The sequence below is a fragment of the Culex pipiens genome, chromosome 1 (assembly GCF_016801865.2).
Source record: "Culex pipiens pallens isolate TS chromosome 1, TS_CPP_V2, whole genome shotgun sequence".
Taxonomy (NCBI): Eukaryota; Metazoa; Arthropoda; class Insecta; order Diptera; family Culicidae; genus Culex; species Culex pipiens.
This window is the reverse complement of record NC_068937.1, coordinates 69,753,431-69,776,973: the sequence shown is the minus strand read 5'-3', so window position 1 is coordinate 69,776,973 and position 23,543 is coordinate 69,753,431. Positions and strand designations below refer to the sequence as shown.

The 23,543-nt window shown below is 41.5% G+C and overlaps 1 protein-coding gene and 1 pseudogene across 2 annotated transcripts; both read left to right on the top strand.

Moving 5' to 3' along the window:
* The first annotated feature begins 306 nt into the window (after window positions 1-306).
* On the top strand, window positions 307-10,405 carry LOC120430960 (uncharacterized). Of its 2 annotated transcripts, none has more exons than XM_039596092.2 (4): window positions 307-447; window positions 562-1,166; window positions 6,569-6,723; window positions 9,924-10,405. In XM_039596092.2, exons 1-4 carry the CDS (start codon window positions 403-405, stop codon window positions 10,109-10,111), a joined length of 993 nt encoding a protein of 330 aa, XP_039452026.1. In that variant the 5' UTR covers window positions 307-402; the 3' UTR covers window positions 10,112-10,405. The 2 variants fall into 2 exon arrangements, with proteins under 2 accessions (XP_039452026.1, XP_052566846.1); XM_052710886.1 differs by lacking the exon at window positions 9,924-10,405 and adding an exon at window positions 7,011-7,522.
* A 2,274-nt stretch (window positions 10,406-12,679) lies between these two features.
* LOC120430957 (serine protease inhibitor 88Ea-like) lies at window positions 12,680-17,316 on the top strand (annotated as a pseudogene).
* The last annotated feature ends 6,227 nt before the right edge of the window (window positions 17,317-23,543 follow it).

The following is a 23,543-nucleotide window of genomic DNA, read 5'->3' as shown; positions in this document are numbered from 1 at the left end:
CCATAAGTACAAACAACACACCAAACCAAGCCTACTCCGGTGGAATCGCTGGCGGCGGTTGGACTCGCAATCCAAAGGTCGTCAGTTCAAACACTGGGGTGGAAGGTTCCTTGGAGTAGAAAGAGGTTTGGGTGCTCTCCCCATTCAAGCCTTCGGACTCCTAGGTTCGAGTAGAAACTTGCAATAGAGACCACAAAAGACCCGGGGGTCGTTAATGTGGATGGTTTGATTTTTTTTTTTGAACATGTGGACATTCTGATTTTGTTTTGGATTTTGTATAAAATATCGTTTATTTGAAAATGATTTCATTAAATTACGTTAATTAATAAAAAAAACATTTCGTATTAAAATTGTGATACCTAATCGTTAAAATATCCTTTACGTTTATAGAATGCCCAAAACATGTCGAACCATGTAGAAGCCCTACATGATATGGAGCAAGTAAAGGTAAGTCATACAAATATAGGAGAATTTTGTTTTATCTTAACAACTTTTAATGTTTTGTACTTATATTTTTTGTGCTTGTTCTTCTCGTTTTGTTTCATGTTAATATCTACTAAGGAGAGAAATCCCATTCCGCCGCCAATACCACCAGCAAAACCACTACGTTCGCAGCAATATAGTCTAAATAGTGAACCGCGGAAATGTTTGTCTAATATGCCTAACCATGAGCATGACCAGTTTCAATCATTGAGTGATAAACAAGCAATTTACAACAATATCGTTAATAACAATCCTACACTAACTGCAGTATGTCACCCTTTGCGCGATCAGTCTCGATTTTGCAAAAGCTCGCATGCATTAAATTATCCAGCAGAAATGCCTATTGGTTGTCTAAACCCAAAAACGACCAACGAAAGAGTCCTGCTTCACAACACAAACGAGTTTAACACTGATTCGTTTCCGCACATGTTGCGACAACGAAGCCAAACGGAATGTTCTCCGCAATGGAGCTTTCAACCTGCGAAGAAACCCAGCGGGGCAAATAATAATCGACATTGGTTGATCCAAGAGGCCGAACAGAGACGAATCGAACAGCAGGCAAACATTTATCATTCGACAGCAGGGTACACTCAGAATGTCCCTAGAAAATCGCTCCCTGACTCTGTGATACAGACTATAACGCAACGCGTTCAGACTCTCGGGATTGGTACCGACCGCCGTTGGTAAGATACATATTCAAACTGATATTTTGATAGGGACAATTATAAGAATTCAATGAAACAGGATTTGGAATGTTCCCTAGAGGTGGAGAAAAGGTGCAGGTGGTTATGTTCTACATGACCAATGTTACAAAGAACTGTGTACAAAACTCTAAAAATCATGCTATTTTTATTTATATTTTTTTCATTCTTTGCCTATTTGTTTCATTATTATTATCCTGAATAATTAATTCTAATTAAAAATATTCAATCAATGGCACCTCTGTGGATATAAATTGCCAAAATGGATGGGGGGGGGGGCAGAAAAAACGGTAGTGATAGAGCTGTTGCCAAAGTCGTATGGTTCGATAAATATCCCCGGTAGAAACTTCCCTCAGGGCCATGCAAACTCCAGGTGTGGCCAATCCTGTCAAAATGGCCATTTTCATTACCAATATCAAAAACCATGAATTTTGATACCCATATTGCCCCAAGTCGAATGGTTCGATAAATATCCCCCCGGTAGAACCTTCCCTCAGGGCCATGGCCACTCCGGGTGTGGCCAATCTTGTCAAAATGATCATTTTTATCACCAGTATAAAAAACCATGAATTTTGATACCTATATTGCCCCAAGTCGAATGGTTCGATAAATGTCCCCGATAGAACCTTCCCTCAGGGCAATGGCCACTCCGGGTGTGGCCAATCCTGCCAAAATGGTAATTTTCATTACCAGTATCAAAAACCATGAATTTTGATACCCATATTGCCAAATTTGTATGGTTCCGTAAATGTCCTCCCGGTAGAACCTTCCCTCAGAGCAATGGCCACTCCGGGTGTGGCCAATCCTGCCAAAATGGTCATTTTCATTACCAGTATCAAAAACCATGAATTTTGATACCCATATTGCCCAAATTTGTATGGTTCCGTAAATGTCCTCCCGGTAGAACCTTCCCTCAGGGCAATGGCCACTCCGGGTGTGGCCAATCCTGCCAAAATGGTCATTTTCATTACCAGTATCAAAAACCATGAATTTTGATACCCATATTGCCAAATTTGTATGGTTCCGTAAATGTCCTCCCGGTAGAACCTTCCCTCAGAGCAATGGCCACTCCGGGTGTGGCCAATCCTGCCAAAATGGCCATTTTCATTACCAGTATCAAAAACCATGAATTTTGATACCCATATTGCCCAAATTTGTATGGTTCCGTAAATGTCCTCCCGGTAGAACCTTCCCTCAGGGCAATGGCCACTCCGGGTGTGGCCAATCCTGCCAAAATGGTAATTTTCATTACCAGTATCAAAAACCATGAATTTTGATACCCATATTGCCCCAAGTCGAATGGTTCGATAAATGTCCCCGATAGAACCTTCCCTCAGGGCAATGGCCACTCCGGGTGTGGCCAATCCTGCCAAAATGGTAATTTTCATTACCAGTATCAAAAACCATGAATTTTGATACCCATATTGCCAAATTTGTATGGTTCCGTAAATGTCCTCCCGGTAGAACCTTCCCTCAGAGCAATGGCCACTCCGGGTGTGGCCAATCCTGCCAAAATGGTCATTTTCATTACCAGTATCAAAAACCATGAATTTTGATACCCATATTGCCCAAATTTGTATGGTTCCGTAAATGTCCTCCCGGTAGAACCTTCCCTTAGGGCAATGGCCACTCCGGGTGTGGCCAATCCTGCCAAAATGGTCATTTTCATTACCAGTATCAAAAACCATGAATTTTGATACCCATATTGCCAAATTTGTATGGTTCCGTAAATGTCCTCCCGGTAGAACCTTCCCTCAGAGCAATGGCCACTCCGGGTGTGGCCAATCCTGCCAAAATGGTCATTTTCATTACCAGTATCAAAAACCATGAATTTTGATACCCATATTGCCAAATTTGTATGGTTCGATAAATATCCCCGGTAGAAACTTCCCTCAGGGCCATGCAAACTCCAGGTGTGGCCAATCCTGTCAAAATGGCCATTTTCATTACCAATATCAAAAACCATGAATTTTGATACCCATATTGCCCCAAGTCGAATGGTTCGATAAATATCCCCCCGGTAGAACCTTCCCTCAGGGCCATGGCCACTCCGGGTGTGGCCAATCCTGTCAAAATGATCATTTTTATCACCAGTATAAAAAACCATGAATTTTGATACCCATATTGCCCCAAGTCGAATGGTTCGATAAATGTCCCCGATAGAACCTTCCCTCAGGGCAATGGCCACTCCGGGTGTGGCCAATCCTGCCAAAATGGTAATTTTCATTACCAGTATCAAAAACCATGAATTTTGATACCCATATTGCCAAATTTGTATGGTTCCGTAAATGTCCTCCCGGTAGAACCTTCCCTCAGAGCAATGGCCACTCCGGGTGTGGCCAATCCTGCCAAAATGTCCATTTTCATCACCAGTATCAAAAACCATGAATTTTGATACCCATATTGCCCAAATTTGTATGGTTCCGTAAATGTCCTCCCGGTAGAACCTTCCCTCAGGGCAATGGCCACTCCGGGTGTGGCCAATCCTGCCAAAATGGTCATTTTCATTACCAGTATCAAAAACCATGAATTTTGATACCCATATTGCCCAAATTTGTATGGTTCCGTAAATGTCTTCCCGGTAGAACCTTCCCTCAGGGCAATGGCCACTCCGGGTGTGGCCAATCCTGCCAAAATGGTAATTTTCATTACCAGTATCAAAAACCATGAATTTTGATACCCATATTGCCAAATTTGTATGGTTCCGTAAATGTCCTCCCGGTAGAACCTTCCCTCAGAGCAATGGCCACTCCGGGTGTGGCCAATCCTGCCAAAATGGTCATTTTCATTACCAGTATCAAAAACCATGAATTTTGATACCCATATTGCCCAAATTTGTATGGTTCCGTAAATGTCCTCCCGGTAGAACCTTCCCTTAGGGCAATGGCCACTCCGGGTGTGGCCAATCCTGCCAAAATGGTCATTTTCATTACCAGTATCAAAAACCATGAATTTTGATACCCATATTGCCCAAATTTGTATGGTTCCGTAAATGTCCTCCCGGTAGAACCTTCCCTTAGTGCAATGGCCACTCCGGGTGTGGCCAATCCTGCCAAAATGGTCATTTTCATTACCAGTATCAAAAACCATGAATTTTGATACCCATATTGCCCAAATTTGTATGGTTCCGTAAATGTCCTCCCGGTAGAACCTTCCCACAGGGCACTGGCCACTCCGGGTGTGGCCAATCCTGCCAAAATGGTAATTTTCATTACCAGTATCAAAAACCATGAATTTTGATACCCATATTGCCCAAATTTGTATGGTTCCGTAAATGTCCTCCCGGTAGAACCTTCCCACAGGGCACTGGCCACTCCGGGTGTGGCCAATCCAGCCAAAATGGTCATTTTCATTACCAGTATCAAAAACCATGAATTTTGATACCCATATTGCCCAAATTTGTATGGTTCCGTAAATGTCCTCCCGGTAGAACCTTCCCACAGGGCACTGGCCACTCCGGGTGTGGCCAATCCTGCCAAAATGGTCATTTTCATTACCAGTATCAAAAACCATGAATTTTGATACCCATATTGCCCAAATTTGTATTGTTCCGTAAATGTCCTCCCGGTAGAACCTTCCCACAGGGCACTGGCCACTCCGGGTGTGGCCAATCCTGCCAAAATGGTCATTTTCATTACCAGTATCAAAAACCATGAATTTTGATACCCATATTGCCCAAATTTGTATGGTTCCGTAAATGTCCTCCCGGTAGAACCTTCCCACATGGCACTGGCCACTCCGGGTGTGGCCGATATCCTACCAAATTGTTCCCAATAATTTCGGTATTCCGGTGACCGTTCTGGCTACCGTCAATAACTTCTTGGACCTCCTCTCAAGTTCGTGCACCACCTGCGTGTGTGTGTGTGTGTGTGAGCAATAAAATTCCCAACGTAAGGTCCGTCTTTGATGAAAGTCTGATGGACACTAAATCCTCCAGAGGCTAACTTTTAGCTTAAATAGTTTTCACGGCATCTACGCAACAGAAACAGAATGTCACGCCGAGGGCTTGCGACGGTAACGCTACATTTTCGAAAAATTTTGCATTGACACCGCAGATAGAGCTTTAAGACAAAGTCCTTTGTCAATAATGATGGGTCTAACATGGGGCCAATCAATTCACATATCCTTGTACTGTCTATTAATCTATATATATAAAAAATTTCGACGGTTTTGTTCGAACGCGAATCAGTTCAATATGGAGCGTCGGATCGAGGTGCTCTTTGTTTCGTTGGGTTCGTATAAGTCCAAGGAAGGTTCTTACGCTAACTAATTGACACTTTGGCCACTCTGGAACCGATTCCGGAAAATCTGCAGATTGTATGGGAAAAGCTGCGTAAAATCAAATTTTGATCACAGGAGGCTGAGTTAGCAAACAAGCAAGAAACGTCAGGAAACCAAAAAAGGGCAGGACGAAGTTTGCCGGGAAGAACTTGTGTCTCATAATAAAATCTTAACCTACAGTTGTTCAAACTAACAAAAACCATGATTTATTTTGAAACTAAAATTTCGTGACGTTGCAAAGCAACGAAAAACCCTGTTTTCAAAAACAGAGCGTTGCAACGTCACAAAATGTAAGTGGTCTTTAAAAATCGAGTTTTGATTTTTTTTTCGAAAATCTAATGATTGCATTAGATTGCATCGATTCCCATCTGCTCCAACCTTCCATCGGATGAGGAAGTAAAACGTCGGTCCCGGCCTTGGTTGTTAGGCCGTTAAGTCATTCCAGGTGTAGGAGTCGTCTCCATGCCATAAGTACAAACAACACACCAAACCAAGCCTACTCCGGTGGAATCGCTGGCGGCGGTTGGACTCGCAATCCAAAGGTCGTCAGTTCAAACACTGGGGTGGAAGGTTCCTTGGAGTAGAAAGAGGTTTGGGTGCTCTCCCCATTCAAGCCTTCGGACTCCTAGGTTCGAGCAGAAACTTGCAACAGAGACCACAAAAGACCTGGGGGTCGTTAATGTGGATGGTTTGATTTTTTTGCATTCGATTTGTTGACGAATTTTACACTTAAAATGGACGAAGAACTCCAAATTTGTCGTTTAACAGAGCAGAGTTAATGGCGAAACATGAATTGGGTCAGGATTGAGAAAAAGTCACGCGTTGTAACGTCACGCTACATATTCCCCTCTCAAAAATAGAATTATTGCTTAAAATAATGTTTCAACAATGATTGTTATAGGAAATTTAATGTACTCCAAATTTGTAATAACATATGTACCTTTTCAATGTATTTTTTGAGATACAACCGAAATACTGAAAAAAGAAAAGTCAAAGCGTTGCAACGTCACGGCGGAATGTAAGAAAGAGAGCGGTTGAGGGAGAAGAGCATGTGCTTTGAATCGAGCGGTTGCGTTAATCATGTTTATTTTATTTTTTCACAGGAGCTTCGACAATCCTAACAACATGACTCGTTTGCTCGCAAATGAAATGAATGTGAATACATCTAGTGCACAAAGCAATAATCCCAATGAAAACGAGGATAAAATTCTTAGCGTGAGTGGTAAAAAAAAATGTTCACATTGCAATAATGAGTTAGGTAAGAAAGAAGAAAATCATATAGAAACGGGTCTAGCTCATTTCCCCGAATGCCATTTCCACGAAAATCATTTCCCCTAATTGGCCACATCCCCGAATACCACTTCCCCTAATCAGCCACATCCCCGAATGCCATTTCCCCGAATATCATTTCCCCTAATCAGCTATATCCCCGAATAGTCGGCCATTTCCCCGAATGCCATTTCCCCGAAGTGACACTTACGCCAATTGCCGTTTATCTTCTATATATATAAAAAATTTCGACGGTTTTGTTCGAACGCGAATCAGTTCACTACGGAGCGTCGGATTGAGGTGCTCTTTGTTGCGTTGGGTTCGTATAAGCCCACGGAAGGTTCTTACGCTAACTAATTGACACTTTGGCCACTCTGGAACCGATTCCGGAAAATCTTCAGATTGTATGGGAAAAGCTGCGTAAAATCAAATTTTGATCACAGCAGGCTAAAATAGCAAACAAGCAAGAAACGTCAGGAAACAAAAAAAGGGCAGAACGAAGTTTGTCGGGTAAGGCTTGTTAACATTTAAATTTTCACGAATTTTCATATCCCTTAATCATCATTTTCGCTAAAGAGCAATTCCAGCTCAAATCAGGATTTTTTCTGGTACTTTTGTACCCGACCCTCTCCAATTTCAATGAAACTTTGTAGACATGTTATCCTACATAAGCCATTTTTGTGTATATGGAGCCAATAGTACTCGAAAATAAAATTTGAGAAGGGCGTAAGGTATTTAAATATTTTTGTATTTTGTAATTTAAAAAATACTGTATCTCAAAGCCGTTGCGTCCTATCAAAAAGTGGTCGAAGACAAACTTGTACAACATTGGACGGGCTTTCTGACAAAAATACACTGAAACAAAAATACACGCCACATCTATGAGATTTTTCGATTTTTCAGTCTAAAACTTAAATTTAAGGGTGCACAGCAACCAAGGAAGTTGTTTTGTTCTTATTCCAAAATTGTCAAACTTACGGACCCAATCCTGCAAGAATCTGATTGTAAAAATAATCAAACTTTGTTGTAAATAACTACACGCAGAAAAATAAGGCATATTTGAATCAACAAAACGTTTTGTTGAATTGAAAATCGCGATTTTTGTTGAATCAACGCTAAACGTCAAAGCAGCTTTTTCAAAACAACAAAATACTTTTGTGGAATTGAGAAAATCAAGGTTTGTTTCAACGCATTTTTTGTTGATTATATTCAACAAAACTTTTGTTGATTCAAACCTCGTACAGGCTGATTCTACAAAACATTTCTCTGCGTGTATGAAGACAGTAATTTAGGGGATGAATAAATAAATATATCGATAGTTCCCGTAGTTTTGAAGATACTAAAATGTCTGTAACAGAAATCTGGGTGCAAAAGCTATGGTCGATGTGTACCGTTAAAGGTGATGTCACGATTTTTTTTTCGTTCAAATTTTTTGAGGAAATAGCCTAAAATGTTACCAAAAGACTGACGAAAAACGCAGGATGGTATGTCTCTCCTAAAAAAATACAAAAATCATTTACTAAAACTGTTTTTTTGAAAAGTGGTCTAAACGTCAAAATTTTTAAAAACCGGTAGTGGGAATCGATTTTCCAGACAATTTTACATAAAAGTCTCCTCATTGACCATTGTCCTATGTCCAATCCTTGGGAAGATACAGCGGTTTTAAGGGTGCACAGCAACCAAAGAAGTTGTTGTCTTCTTATTCCAAAATTGTCAAACTTACAGACCCAATCCTGCAACAATTTGATTTTAAAAATAGTCAAATGTCGTTGTAAATTGTTTTGTAGACGGTACATTGAGGGATGAATAAAAAATTATATCAATAGTTCTCGTAGTTTCGAAAATACTAAAATATCTGTACCAAAAATCTTGGTGCAAAAGCTCTGGTTGATGTGCACCGTTAAAAATAAAAATGTTGAAAAAACGGGATTTTTGGTGGTTTTTGGCAATTTCTATACGACAGACTTAGTTTTTCAGTCTCGTAAATATTTTTACCGAAAAGCTCGACCAATTTCCCATAAGTTTGTCTTTGACAGCATTTCAATTGGATGTAAGGGCTTACAGATAACTAATAACTGAAATTAGAATATTTTTTTCAGTGTGGTAGAAACAAGGCTAGTAAATTTGCTTGCGTAAATCAAAAAATCAAATTATTCGCTCTACAGCATTGCCTTGGCGTTCTCGATTGCGAGATTCCTACTCGAAACTAGGTGTCCGAAGGCTTGATTGTTGAGGCAATTGCAAACCTCTTCTTACACCTAAGCTTCCATCCACCCCGGGATTCGAACTGACGACCTTTGGATTGTTAGTCCAACTGCCTACCAGCGACTCCACCGAGGCAGGACCCAGGGAGACGACTCCTACACCTGGACTGAGCTAACGACCTAACCTTTAGGTTAGTCAGGGTATGTACCTATTTGTTCCATTTTTGGGTTCTTGAACAAAATTCGAAAAAAGACAAATTTCCTTGCAAATGGACCGACGTTTTACTTCCCCATCCGATAGAAGGCGTGATCAGGCAAATCTCGTCACGAAAAATGCCACCGGGTCCGTCTGGGATTGAACCCAGGCCATACTGGGGTTTGGAGGCTACCACGCTAACCACCAAACCACCGGACCCGGCAACACCCCTTCCCCCCTAAAATGCTACGTCTGTTCTGAATGAAGCCAAAAAGAAAGTTGATCATTCAAGGCCAATACGAACCTTTCAAGCAATATTATATGTAGTTTGATGTGATAAAAATTGCCATTAATTTTTTTTCTTATAAAATGCTATTTCCCCGAACGCGGTCAAGCGGAAATGCCCGGTGCCCCGGAGCGCGCGCGCTCCTGGCATTCAGGGAAAGGATTATTCAGGGTTATGACTAATCGGGTAAGTGGCATTCGGGATTGTGGCCCATTCGGGAAAATAGCATTCGGGGATGTGGACGATTAGGGGAAATGGGAAATTCGGGTAAATGGAAATTAATATTAGGAGAAGTGTCTTTTCGCGGAAGTGGCATTCGGAGAAATGTCCCTTTGATAATATGGGTTTCGGGAAAATGTCATAGATTCATAGAAACATTAAATCAAAGCTGAAATTTATGGCTATTTTCTGTACCGTTTCTCTCTTAAAATTCGAACAAAATATTAAAAATCCTTTGCCAATTATTTTATATACTTAATACAATATACAATATTTCGTTTCAGGCCGGGGAGCGGCTATGGTTATCGAGAGTCTGGGACTTTTATATCATTTAAAATGTTTTAAATGTTTTGTTTGTCACACACGCCTGGGCGATGGCTTTAATGGCACGGACGTTCGAGTACGCAAATATAAACTTCATTGCCAAAATTGCTTTTCAAGTGAGGATGGAGTGAAATTCAGTTGTGTATAAAGGCTAGTATGCAGATCGGAAGGAAAGGGGTCAAGAAACAGCTTTACGAACAGCAGAACAAAGGAGAGGGAGCGATTTCTTGGGGCTTTTCTTCACCCTCTCTGACTTGCTTGCGCTGCCGCTGCTGCCCATTTGATTTTTTTCTTGACCGGTTCCTTCCGAAGTGCGTATACCGCTTAAATGCAAAAGCTTTTAAAAATTGTATATAAATAGCTAATAACTTCTCATTTGTCGCATCCTTAAACACATCCTGTTGTAATTGTTGTTTTGATTAATATATAATGATGAATCAGATATATGTGTTTCAATCATATCCCAAAGCCCATAATATGATATTGTGAATGGAAAACAATTGGTTTGGTAATAATTCAAAATGTTAAAAATACTCACAAACACTTAGGAGCCCATGGTGGCGTAGTTATCATATTTCGATGTTCGCTCAACAAATTCCAGTATCTACGTGCGCATGTATTGCGTACACATTAGGGTGCCCAGAATATGGGACATTTTCTCAAAACCTCGCTCCACAAGCTGAATATTGTTCCATCAGCTATTTTAGGACTCTGGGCCAAATATGAGGAAAATCGTGCAACATTTACCCATTGATACTCGAAGGTGAAGTTTGTATCGGAAAAATAAAAAAAAATCAAGCAAAACATTGTAAAACGGTCGTTGTCATTTTTCAAAACATTGAGAAAAACGAGGATGAAGTCTGCGGTTAGTTTTTCAATTCCTATATTAAACTTATTTGGCTGACTATGGATATTATTCATATAAAAAACGCAAAACTAGTATTGTTATGTTACCCCGTATTCAATTTTCTGAAAACATTTCATTATTGCTGTAAAATTAAAGCATAAGCATAAGCATAGGTGCCCACCCGCAGTTGCTACTCCGTTATTGACCAGGACCTCCAGAAGTTACATCCACGAGCCGTGGAAGATGAGTGGGTGCTATCTTTCCTCGCTTCGCAACTTCTCAAAGGCCCCTATCATGCTGATCAATACCGGCGCCGGCCACGACCAGTGGTAGGGTCACGGGGAAGTGGATGGGAATGTTAATCCGATACTTGAGTGATAGAGACCGCCCAATCGACTGCTTCTCCGACAAAGTATCACATGAGTTTTGAGGGGGTTAGTAGATGGGTATGAGGTCAGGATTCACGAGTGGCAGTGATGTGACCATGAGCATTTTGTTTATCGGTTGAAATTTTTAAATCTTAGGCAGCCGGCTGCGGAAAGATAGATAATTGATTATTTAAAATGGTTTATTTTTATCGAACGCGTGCCAACCGAGCAGTAGTGCTATGGGCTGGACTTATCAGTATAATTTTACTGTTTTTACAATTTAGATAACGCGAGCAAATTTCAAAAATAGTAAATAAATGACGCTTTACTCTTCATAAAATCGATAGTTTGATGAGTTAATACTAAAACTGAAAGTTGGAATAAATTTTTACGATCATTTACGACGAAAATTATCGCGAAAAAACCGGACTGCGCGTCCCCAGAAGCACTGCACTTATGAAGGCATTATTCAATTATTATGACCAATCACCCCATGCACACAAATAACGACACAAAAGAGACGAAAATTATCGCGAAAAAACAGGACTGCGCGTCCCCAGAAGCACTGCACTTATGAAGGCATTATTCAATTATAATGACCAATCACCCCATGCACACAAATAACGACACAAAAGAGACGAAAATTATCGCGAAAAAACAGGACTGCGCGTCCCCAGAAGCACTGCACTTATGAAGGCATTATTCAATTATTATGACCAATCACCCCATGCACACAAATAACGACACAAAAGAGACGAAAATTATCGCGAAAAAACAGGACTGCGCGTCCCCAGAAGCACTGCACTTATGAAGGCATTATTCAATTACTATGACCAATCACCCCATGCACACAAACAGAGACACAAAAGAGACGAAAATTATTCGCGAAAAAACAGGACTGCGCGTCCCCAGAAGCACTGCACTTATGAAGGCATTATTTAATTATTATGACCAATCACCCCATGCACACAAACAGCGACACATAAGAGACGAAAATTATCGAGAAAAAACAGGACTGCGCGTCCCCAGAAGCACTGCACTTATCATTTCATTATTGCTGTAAAATTGATGATAAAATTACATAGGCCTCGAATTATTATCAAAATTCAATATGTTAGTCCACATTTACAAAATCAAAAATAATCTGATGAAAACAAACACGGTTCTATTAGGTGATTCTACTATACACTCGCGTAACACAAGGCAAAACGAACTGTACTATGTTGATAGGGTCAGAACAACCCAAGGCCAGAAAAATTTGTTTTATCAGGGGGTAGTAATGTTTAACTCTCTACCAACAGGATTTAAGAATTTATCCCTTTCAGTGTTTAAAGTGCAGGTGAAGCAATATTTGTTAAGGGAACAGTAACTGAACTGTGTAGTTTAGTAAGATAGCAAAACTGTAAAATTGTGTCTCACTTGCAGCGTAGCTGAATACAGTTTGTTAAAAACTTTTAGCTACATAAATTCATAAATAAAGCAAAAAAAAAAAGTTAACAACATGCGGGATCGATTTAGCCCTTTGCGTTTTATCGCCTTTGTAAACATTGGCGTGTTTCATTTTCCAAGTGGGTCTCGTGGCGCAGGGGTAGCGGCTTCGGCTGCCGATCCCGATGATGCTATGAGACGCGGGTTCGATTCCCGCCTTATCCACTGAGCTTCTATCGGATGGTGAAGTAAAACGTCGGTCCCGGTTTCTCCTGTCTCGTCAGAGGCGCTGGAGCAGAAATCCCACGTTAGAGGAAGGCCATGCCCCGGGGGGCGTAGTGCCAATAGTTTCGTTTTCATTTTCCATTTTGGCCCTATGTCAAACGGCCAAACACAACTTCAGGATTTGTTTTTGTTGTGCTTTTGTTTTTTGGCCTTGCAGGCCAAGCCAAAAAAATTGAGATTTCGTGTTAGGTCTTTGCACCAAAGTCATTTTTTTCTCGTTTTACGTAATTTTTTTTTTAATTATTTACAAACCGGTAGTGTGGCAGGCTTACAATGTGGGGAAGAAGGCTCTGGCGATGCGGTTCGGACAAAACTAAGTTGATAAGCTGTTCTTCGGGAAGCAGATTCCGGTGCATGAAGGACAAGTTCTTCGAGGAGATTGAGAAGCTGGACTTTGAGAATGATCCGGAATCGCAGCGGCTGTACATTAACAACTGGGTGGAGAACACGACGCACGGGGAGATTACGGACCTGCTGATTCCGGGCTCGACCACGAAGAACACAAAGCTGGCGATCGCCAATGCTGCCTACTTCAAGGTGGGTTTGAATAACTTTGATAGAGTTACAGTGGTTAATTGAAACGATCGTTTGTAGGGAACCTGGCAGAGCAAATTCAAGCCAGAGGAGACCCAGAAGGAGATCTTTTACGTTTCGAACGAGCGCCAGGAGTTTGTCGACATGATGCACGTCCAGGGAACCTTCAACCATGGTGAGTAATCTACAATCAACAACTGTGCTGTCAAATACCTAACCGGTTCGTCCCTCCACCAGCCGCCAACGAGAAGCTCGGCTGCCACATCCTGGAGCTGCCCTACACCGGTCAGGACGAAGCGTCCCGCGTTTCGATGTTCGTGTTCCTACCCCCCCCCCCCTCCCCTACCGAATCCAACGCACTGACAAACTCCTTGCCCGCCTCACCTCGTCGCCGAACATCCTCTGCGGGGCAATAACGAGGGCATTATTTCCGCGTCCCGTCGACATGAAGACCGTACTGGGCCGAGGCATGGGCAAGCTGTTCGAAAATTCGGCCAACTTCTCCGGCTTCTCGAAGAAAGTCCAGGTCGGTGAAGTGCTGGTAAAGTTCAAGATCACCGTCGCGACGGTGGCATCCGCGACAGTCGTGTTCAGCTTCCGATCGTCGCGACCTGACGATCCAGCCATGTTTCACTGCAACCATCCGTTCATCTTCGTCATCTAGGACTACGCCACGCAGGCCGAGCTGTTCAACGAAGTTTACCACCAGCCAGAGTGATTTTTGAAGCCGGAACGACCCCAGAAGATGACTTAGCTGGAAACCAAGGATGAAAGCTTCGAGGGAAGTACGTTCGATGAGTTTTTGGTCATGATTACGTGGGGAAATTGCTTGACCGTCTTGGTGCACACCAACGGGAGATTCCTTCAGAACACGTTTCGGTCGAAAACGTGTCGTATTATTGGGATTGGGATTTTTCGTAATGAATATAACAAATGTGAACGGGATTTCTGAATAAAATAATATCAAATTTTTCAGTTGATTGGTTTAGTTTATATGAGTAAAACTATAAAACTACGCCCCGCACTTTTGTTGAATATTTGATTATCACGAAAACGCTTCCAGTAACCAAAGTACGTCGCGGAAAAGTTCCACCTGAATAAAACATTCGAGTGGTTGATCGGTGATGCCTTGGTCGTTAAGGCTGTCGGAGAACCTTCAGTAGCAGCGGTGAAAAATTACGACGGCAACAATAACAAACTGTCTGGAACCATGTCCAAAGACAGCGGGGAAGAACGAACAAAGAACAGGTGTTTGCAAGAAGCAGGAACCGGTCGTGGACTCAAGGGAACCAGAAGTAGATTTAGTTCCGTTCCAAAAGGGTTTTGCCGAGTGCTTGAAATATTTAGACAAGCTCGTCGATTCGTGGGTGATGGTCACGTTTGAGTTGAAGTTTAGCAATGACTGCCGGAACAACGACGGGAAGCATTCGTCAGTTAGGCGGCCGGATAGCAAGCAGGAATGTCTGCTTAAGGGTTTCGACCTGGACAGTCGTAAACCGGAACAGTGGATCGGAGATTCCTAGCTTTTTCTAAATAAATAAATAAGCAATTTTAGTTATTGCTATATAAACTGCTTTATTTAGGACCGCATTTGATCAATGATCAATAAAAGATTCTTCAAAACTGCAAGTTCGGCTCACTTACGTATTTGAGCAAGCTCGAGGATCAATTTTGTAAAAAAAAACTACTCCAGGTGCTTGCTAAACCAAGATTGGCTCGCCTTGATCATTCAGTTTTGGTCGATTGTACCGGCAACTAAAGTTTTTAACCGCTCCAGCTTGATCACATCCACGGCACCCACGTCGTCATCCAGCAGGAACCGTTTCCGCTCAAAAAAGTCCAACTGCTTCTCCTTCTCCTCACTATTCTTCCCTCTTACTCCTCCGTACTCTTATCGTACACCTCACCCTATTCTTGGTCTGCTCACGCTGCTTCTGCTTGACCCACTCGATTTCCTTCTCCGTGTCCGAACCGGACAATTCGTACGTCAGTGGCTGTTCCGCGTCCTCCACGATCGCCACATCGTCCAGATCGTAATGCGCCATTGCTTCCTCGTCCGTTCCTTACGGGGAGAGGGATCTTTCACCGGACAACCCCGTTTGAGCGGATCCTGTTTTGGCCGGCGCGCTTCGTCCACGATTTCATCCACCGAGTCCGAGCGCTCCGCATCGTCCGAATAGAGGGCGAACTCCCATGGCCAGCGCCTGATTCCGTAGGTTGACCCGTTCCGGATTTTGAGTCCCGCGGTCTATACAAGCCAGATGACACATGTCGCCATTTAGAATTTTCTTTGTGCTAAAACTTAGTGCTCATTTAGTGCTATTTAGTGCCCTATACCCCACATTTAGTGCCCTCATAGTTTCCATACAAATTGCCATACAAAATTTGAAATACAAGCCAGATGACACATGTCGCCATTTTGAATTTTCTTTGTGCTAAAATTTAGTGCTCATTTAGTGCCCTATATCCCATATTTAGTGCCCTCATAGTTTCCATACAAATCGCCATACAAAATTTTGAAATACAAGCCAGATGACACATGTCGCCATTTTGAATTTTCTTTGTGCTAAAATTTAGTGCTCATTTAGTGCTATTTAGTGCCCTATACCCCACATTTAGTGCCCTTATAGTTTCCATACAAATTGCCATACAAAATATGAAATACAAGCCAGATGACACATGTCGCCATTTTGAATTTTCTTTGTGCTAAAATTTAGTGCTCATTTAGTGCCCTATACCCCATATTTAGTGCCCTCATAGTTTCCATACAAATCGCCATACAAAATTTTGAAATACAAGCCAGATGACACATGTCGCCATTTTGAATTTTCTTTGTGCTAAAATTTAGTGCTCATTTAGTGCTATTTAGTGTCCTATACCCGATATTTAGTGCCCTCATAGTTTCCATACAAATCGCCATACAAAAATTTGAAATACAAGCCAGATGACACATGTCGCCATTTTGATTTTTTTTGTGCTAAAATTTAGTGCTCATTTCCATACAAATCGCCATACAAAGTTTAAAAGTCAAATCTCAGATGTCGCCATTTTGAATGTTTTTTCGTGCTAAAATTTAGTGCTCATTTAGTGCTATTTAGTGCTCTCATAGTTTCCATACAAATCGCCATACAAAGTTCAAAAGTCAAATTTCAGATGTCACCATTTTGAATGTTTTTTGTGCTAAAATGTAGTGCTCATTTAGTGCTTTTAAGTGCCATATACCCCACATTTAGTGCCCTCATAGTTTCCATACAAATCACCATACAAAGTTCAAAAGTCAAATTTCAGATGTCGCCATTTTGAATGTATTTTCGTGCTAAAATTTAGTGCTCATTTAGTGCTTTTTAGTGCCCTATACCCCACATTTAGTGCCCTCATAGTTTCCATACAAATCGCCGTACAATGTTCAAAAGTCAAATCTCAGATGTCACCATTTTGAATGTTTTTTCGTGCTAAAATTTAGTGCTCATTTAGTGCTATTTAGTGCCCTATATCCCACATTTAGCGCCCTCATAGTTTCCATACAAATCACCATACAAAGTTCAAAAGTCAAATTTTAGATGTCGCCATTTTGATGTGTTTCAGTACTAAAATTTAGTGCTCATTTAGTGCTATTAAGTGCCCTATACCCCACATTTAGTGCCCTCATAGTTTCCATACAAATCGACATACAAAGTTCAAAAGTCAAATTTCAGATGTCGCCATTTTGAATGTTTTTCAGTGCTAAAATTTAGTGCTCATTTAGTGCTATTTAGTGCCCTATACCCCACATTTAGTGCCCTCATAGTTTCCATACAAATCGCCATACAAAGTTCAAAAGTCAAATTTCAGATGTCGCCATTTTGAATGTTTTTCAGTGCTAAAATTTAGTGCTCATTTAGTGCTATTTAGTGCCCTATACCACTAATTTAGTGCCCTCATAGTTTCCCTACAAATCACCATACAAAGTTCAAAAGTCAAATTTCAGGTGTCGCCATTTTGAATGTTTTTCAGTGCTAAAATTAAGTGCTCATTTAGTGATATTTAGTGTCCTGTAGCCCTCATGAGTGGGTCTGGCAACACTGACAGGACGTGGTCTTGCTGGAAATCGCGCTCGATTGTTTTCGTTTTTTTAACAGTTCGGAACCGGGGTTTCGGTTCAAAAAGTGTTTTAATCTACTAAATAGTGTTGCGTCCATTCGGGAATGATGGAGTTTTTGAAGAAAGTGTTTAATTAAGTGCATTACTGAGTGATTTGTTTTAGCCCGGCGTCGCTGAGCTCTTCAGTTTTTTTTTCTCGATGCGTTTTGTTTGTATTGGTGTGCGCCACCGTGGTTGGCTTTCGGCGTGCGTCCATGCATGTGGCAGTGTGAAGTTTGGGTTTAGGGTGATGCTAAAACATTGATGTGAATGAATTGTTTGGGTCATGCGAGCAAGAATTGCAATAGACCGGAAGAGAAAATTGGTGGAGGCCAAAATAGAAAATTGCCAGTTCCGGAGGCGGTTTGGTGGAGCCTGAGGGGAGAGAAGGGTTTGGGAGGGTGGGGGCTGTTGGTGGGGTGTTTGAAGGGTGAAAAACGGAAGAAATCTTGCTAAAGTGTGCAGTTTTTGCTGAAGAAAGGTTCATCGCGGTTTCGGATTTCGTTCTTTGTTTGTATTGGTCAGATCAGACAGTTGTCCTCCGCTTGAGCCTCAGTTTGGGAGTTCGATGAATCGATCTTGTTTTTTCATGATTTTCACCATTTCACAAGTTCGAGAAATCACACTTTTTCGAGTTTGCTTCAGCGAACTGGCAAAAGTGGGATATCTGAACTCCCAAAAGTGGGATTTTTTGTAACCGTGTAGGAGTCAGCGGCCAGCTTCGTAAGATGACGTGTACGATCATGAAACGCTGCAGATACTCCGTACATTACTGTTCGAGCGGTTAAAGGTAACTATTTGAGGAATCTCCCTGAAAACTGATCGCTGAAGATTAAAATCACTTACAAAAGCGAGTGAAATGACAAATACAATAATGCTGTACTTACTTGTAATTATAATTGAACACTGCGCATTCTGATGGATTTTGCGTTATGCATTTTGGTTGCCCGGTACTTGGTCTCATCCCGCTGTTATAATATGGCATAACGAAACTAATTTATTCTGTTTAACAAACATCACGATTACGACTCCGCGCCGCGCAGCATCCAACCACCAAATAAAACACTTTTGTTTTGCCAGCTGTCATTCGCAGCAGCACTCTTTGTTGGACTTTACATGTTTTCAAATTTTACATTGATAACTTTTACATTATTATTTTTTTTTATGCAGGCCAAGTGTGAAATGATATCTTTTCGGTTGACACCCGGTGAGGAACATCCTGGAAGGAGCGGAACTACATCCGTAGTGCTGTTAGTTGATCTTGGTCAAAACAGCTGCTCTGGTTTCTTGCAAGTTACCCATTTTCTTACCTCCACGTTGGCTTGGTTTCGTCATCATGATGACAACACGTGACCTTGCTGGTGGCCTGTGGAAACGAACTCGTAAACCTTTGACCAGCGAGGGTCAGAGTCGAGACGGCCAAAAGAAAGGGATGCGCAATGTGGGAAGGGAAGATTGTAGACGGTATTGTTTTGATTCACAGCATGTTGAGTTAACTGTTGTGGATGTACCTGATACATCGCAATACGGGGTTTCTCTTCTTTCCCCTTTCAGCTACTATCTATCTTCTATTTCTTTATTATGTATTACTGATTTTCTAATTCGTTTGTTTTCATTTTCATGTCGTGTCTGGGCCTACGGTTGGAGAACGATTGCACCACGACAACCACTTCGGAGTGATATTATCACACTGGAGTCAACAGCAACAACATCAGAAACCCTGATTTCACTCAGGTTCCCGCAAGTAACTGTATCATTATTTTAAAGTGTTTATATTTTACTAACATCCCTTTCTTTGCAGAGCATGGACTACATTATAAAGCGGCAATGTGGGAAAGGGAAGTAATTTGTGATTGCAGAAGGTATTGTTTTGATTCACAGCATGTTGAACGAACTGTTGTGGATGTACCTAGAACATCGCAACTCGGAGTATCTCTTCTAATTATCTCCAACTACTTTAGTTCTGGTTCACTTATCTTTCAAGTCTTCTCTACTCAATTTGCCAATTTTAACTGCTATGTGTTTTCCCTAACAAAAACTGATCTCCTTAATATGCGAACGAGGTTAATTCCTGTTCATATTTGATGTATTCTTTATTCATTGTCTAATTTATTTATTAATAAAATATTATTTTAACCGGCTCCTAAAGTTGTCATTAATGCTACCTAAGCTTATATGATATTATTTATCTTTTATCACAAAGCTTTTTTCATAAATTATTGCCTATATTTTTAATCTACTTCATACAGCTTTTACTCTTCTTTCCTTCAACATACAATTATTCTTTCAGTAGCGAACTTTATGTAGTATGCTTTTTCCTTTATTGTCTATTGTTTTAATCTACGCCCTTTTCTTCAAACAAGTAAGATTTGAGTCCTTATTCACAGTCACACACATAACATTATTGTACTTTTGATAAATTTTTGAATAACATGCTTAGGTTCAAAACAATGTAACAAAACACCGCGACAGAAGAAATAGCAACAGATTAACACGACTCAACATTAGGCAAGATTTCAGGAGAAAACAATACACTGTAAATAACAATTAGTTTTTGAATTCAAACTAAAAATTAAACAGTTTTTTGCTTTACTGAAAATTGATAGATACACTGTAAATGGTTAGGCGCTTATACTTACATCAAACCCTACGTAATGTACCACCACCGGCCGAGTTAAAATGCGTAACCGGAAAAGAAGGTGTGCATGCCTGGCACGAACACTCAAAGCGTGTTCTAGCGTGTTGCTCGTACTGACTCAGAGCAAGGGTAAGATCACGGGTATGAATCTTCAAGCAATTTCAATATGGCGACTTGTATTAGAAGAAAGTGAGACATTTTCGCTAGTTCTCACTGTTCTGTGTTCTGCGTGCACGTCCGCAAACATCGACCACACACGTACTAACGCAAAGCGCCACCAAGTGGCAAAAGGTGATTACGAATATTTTTGGCACTTTCGTTAAAAAAATGCGGTTTTGCAAAAACAAATAACAAAACCAACTTTTAAGTGTAGTTCGACTGTCAAACTTGTAATTCGTTGCTGATTTGTTCGAAAATTTGTTAAAAATAATAAGTTATTTTGCAGCACCCCTTTTGGACGGACATTTCTGTTGTCACCTTATGGTTCCTTGGATTGGCCATGGATAATTTCACAGTGTAATAAACAGGGCAGCTACCACCACGTGGCGCCACTGTTTCGAATGAGAAAATGATACAGGTTTTTTAGACGAGTTTCAATCCCGTGGTAAGATGTAGGTGTAAGGGCAGTGCGTGTTCGTCGGGAACCTGGTCCATAAGATCGGTCAAGGCCCGTTCTTACACTGAAAATTGCGAAATTGCGATAACTTTTACATTATTTTTAAGATTTACATGCTTCCGATTCGTCAACATTTAAACAAACATATGAATATTTACATGAGAAGCATCAATTACATTAGATTTAAATTTACATTATGGCTAATTACATGGAATTTGACTTTTTACATTACATTTTAACATTACATTAAGTGAATTTACATTTGAAACATGGTTTACATGACATGGACATTTACATATATTTTTTCTGTGTAGATCGCAGAGTGCTATACGCTAGTTAACACACTGCGATCACCATTCCAAGTACTACCTCTGTCAAATAAAGACCTGTTTCTAGACCCCTCTGACTTTCTATCAGAACCAACCTCAAAGTTCTGCCAGAAATCGATCTATGGGTGTGAATTTGATGGATAATTCCATGAAGTCCAGCCTGAAAAGGCTGATGACGGCAAGCTCGGGTTTCAAAAGGTCAATCCAAATTTTATATTTTCTTGAGCCCCCCAAATCAGCAACCGGATCATCATAACTAACTCGTGATGGGACTAACGGACCAGATTCATTTTTTTGAGGCCATATAGCAACCCAGCCCAAGATTGTGACCAAAATTCTTGATATTCTGTGTCTCCTCCTGAAGCTGGGAACAAACTAAAAATCATCTCATGACCTAACGAAAACAGTTCGGATGCTAGTTTGAACCCCTGATGCACCGGAGCATATGATTTTAATCACTGATTAAACATAATTGTCTCAGTTCATCATAAATCCACATAGAACTCCACGATTTTTTCACTCACGACTCAAACAAACCCAAACATGCTTGACAGTTATTTCGCGACAGAAAAGCGTCACGAAATAACTGTCAAGCTGGTCGGTTGCTTGAGGGATGAAACGCTTGTAGACATTGAGCAATGCCAAAAACCGCAGCAGCAAGTCCTTGAACGGATGGCTGGAATCAACTGTTCTCACCGTATGAAATTCAGCTGCGGAGAGGCCGCCCACACACTGTAGGTTCGTTTTCCCGTCGATGAGCCGGCTGTTCTTGAGATCCACCAACAATCCAAAAAAAGACTAGGAAATCAGCTCCGATGATAGCGACACTTACATCCGCTACGATGAAGTTCCAACGAAACTGCCGTCGGAGCCCCAAGTCGTGATGAAACGGGAGTCGTAGGTTTTTATCACCGTCTCATTCGCAGCGTGTAAACGGAACAACGACGGTCCATTGAGGCGGTCCTTCTTTGTCGCAGGTACTATAGAAACATCCGATCCCGTTTCGATAAGATAGCGGCAACTGGACGAGCGGACGAGCGTTGAGCAGTAAGCGGCGACTTTCTGTTGCTCCGTTCACCTTCGCCGTTTCAGGTGAACTGCAACCTAGTTTTTTGAGTCCTTGAAGACGCACGGTTCACGGCACTGCTGTGCGTGTTTGCCAGTTGCTGCAGCGTGTTTCCATCGCAAATTGACAGGATTGTCTTGACGCGTTCTGACATTCGCTGGATAAACAGCATCCGCAGCACACTTTCGTTCACGTTCAAACCAGCTGCGAGTTCCAGCATACGGGCCAAGAGATGAGATGGCCGCCTGTCCCCGAGGTCGCAAGAGTTCAGCAGCTGCTCCAACTTTCGTGAGAACAGCCGTCCCTTCACTGCTGGGTATTTGTTTTCCTTCGGGGGTTCTGTCACGATGTCGGCCACTTGGATAATGACAGTTTGGTCGAGCTTGCTGATGATGTGGTAGTATTTTGTTTCGTCCTGTACCACACCCGCGAGAGCAAACTGTGCTTCCGCTTGAGCAAACCACATCCTTGGGTCGTTCTTCCAAATTTCTGGAAGCTTCACTGCAACTGCCGCGGTGACATCTGAGGTGGCAGCATTGTTTGTCTCGTTTGTCTGTGTTTGCGCTTCCATCTTGGTCTGCTGATTCAGCGGTGGCGTAGTCAGTGCCCCAAGATGCCGTCGGTTGCGAGCGGCGAGAAAAAAATCTGTTTTCGCTGGAAGTTTCGCGGAGAGCGGTCGTCGAGGTCAATTTTCCACCTCTTTTCAGCGTCGCGGGTCACCAATGTGGGAACGGAATCGTCGCCGAATAAAACGCGTAGTTTAACGACTAAAACTAAAATTCTACACACTAAATCAGGGACGCAATACTCGGTAAAAAAATTACCGAAATTACCCTGTAAAAATAAAAAAATTCTGAACTGTCAGTTAAATTTAGGAAATATACTGAGCTACGGCAAAAAAATCGCTCAAAATACCGTACTTCAGTACTTATTTCACTGAGCTACTTAGTAAACCCTAGTTTCCGGTAAATTATTGGTACTCGGTAATTTAATTACCGAGTACTCAGCTAAAAACCTTGTTTTTTACAGAAAGCTCAGTAAATTTTTACCGAGTCTCTCAGTTGAAACTTATGTCATTTTGTAGCTGTAATTTTTATTTGGTCGCTATTGTCGGACATTTCTCTGAGTACCTTCAGAAAAAAGCAGGGATGTGGAGTCGGAGTCGGAGCCGGAGTCGGTGGAGTCGGGTCTTTTTGGGTATCCAGGTTTTTAAGCGAAAATGGCGTTCGAATGGTGAACGCCCGAATTGTCAAAATCGCGCAGTGGTACCAACATTGCGAAAAAAGTATGCCATGCCATGATCGCCACATTTTTTTTTCTAATGTTGGTGCTACTGCGCGATTTTGACAT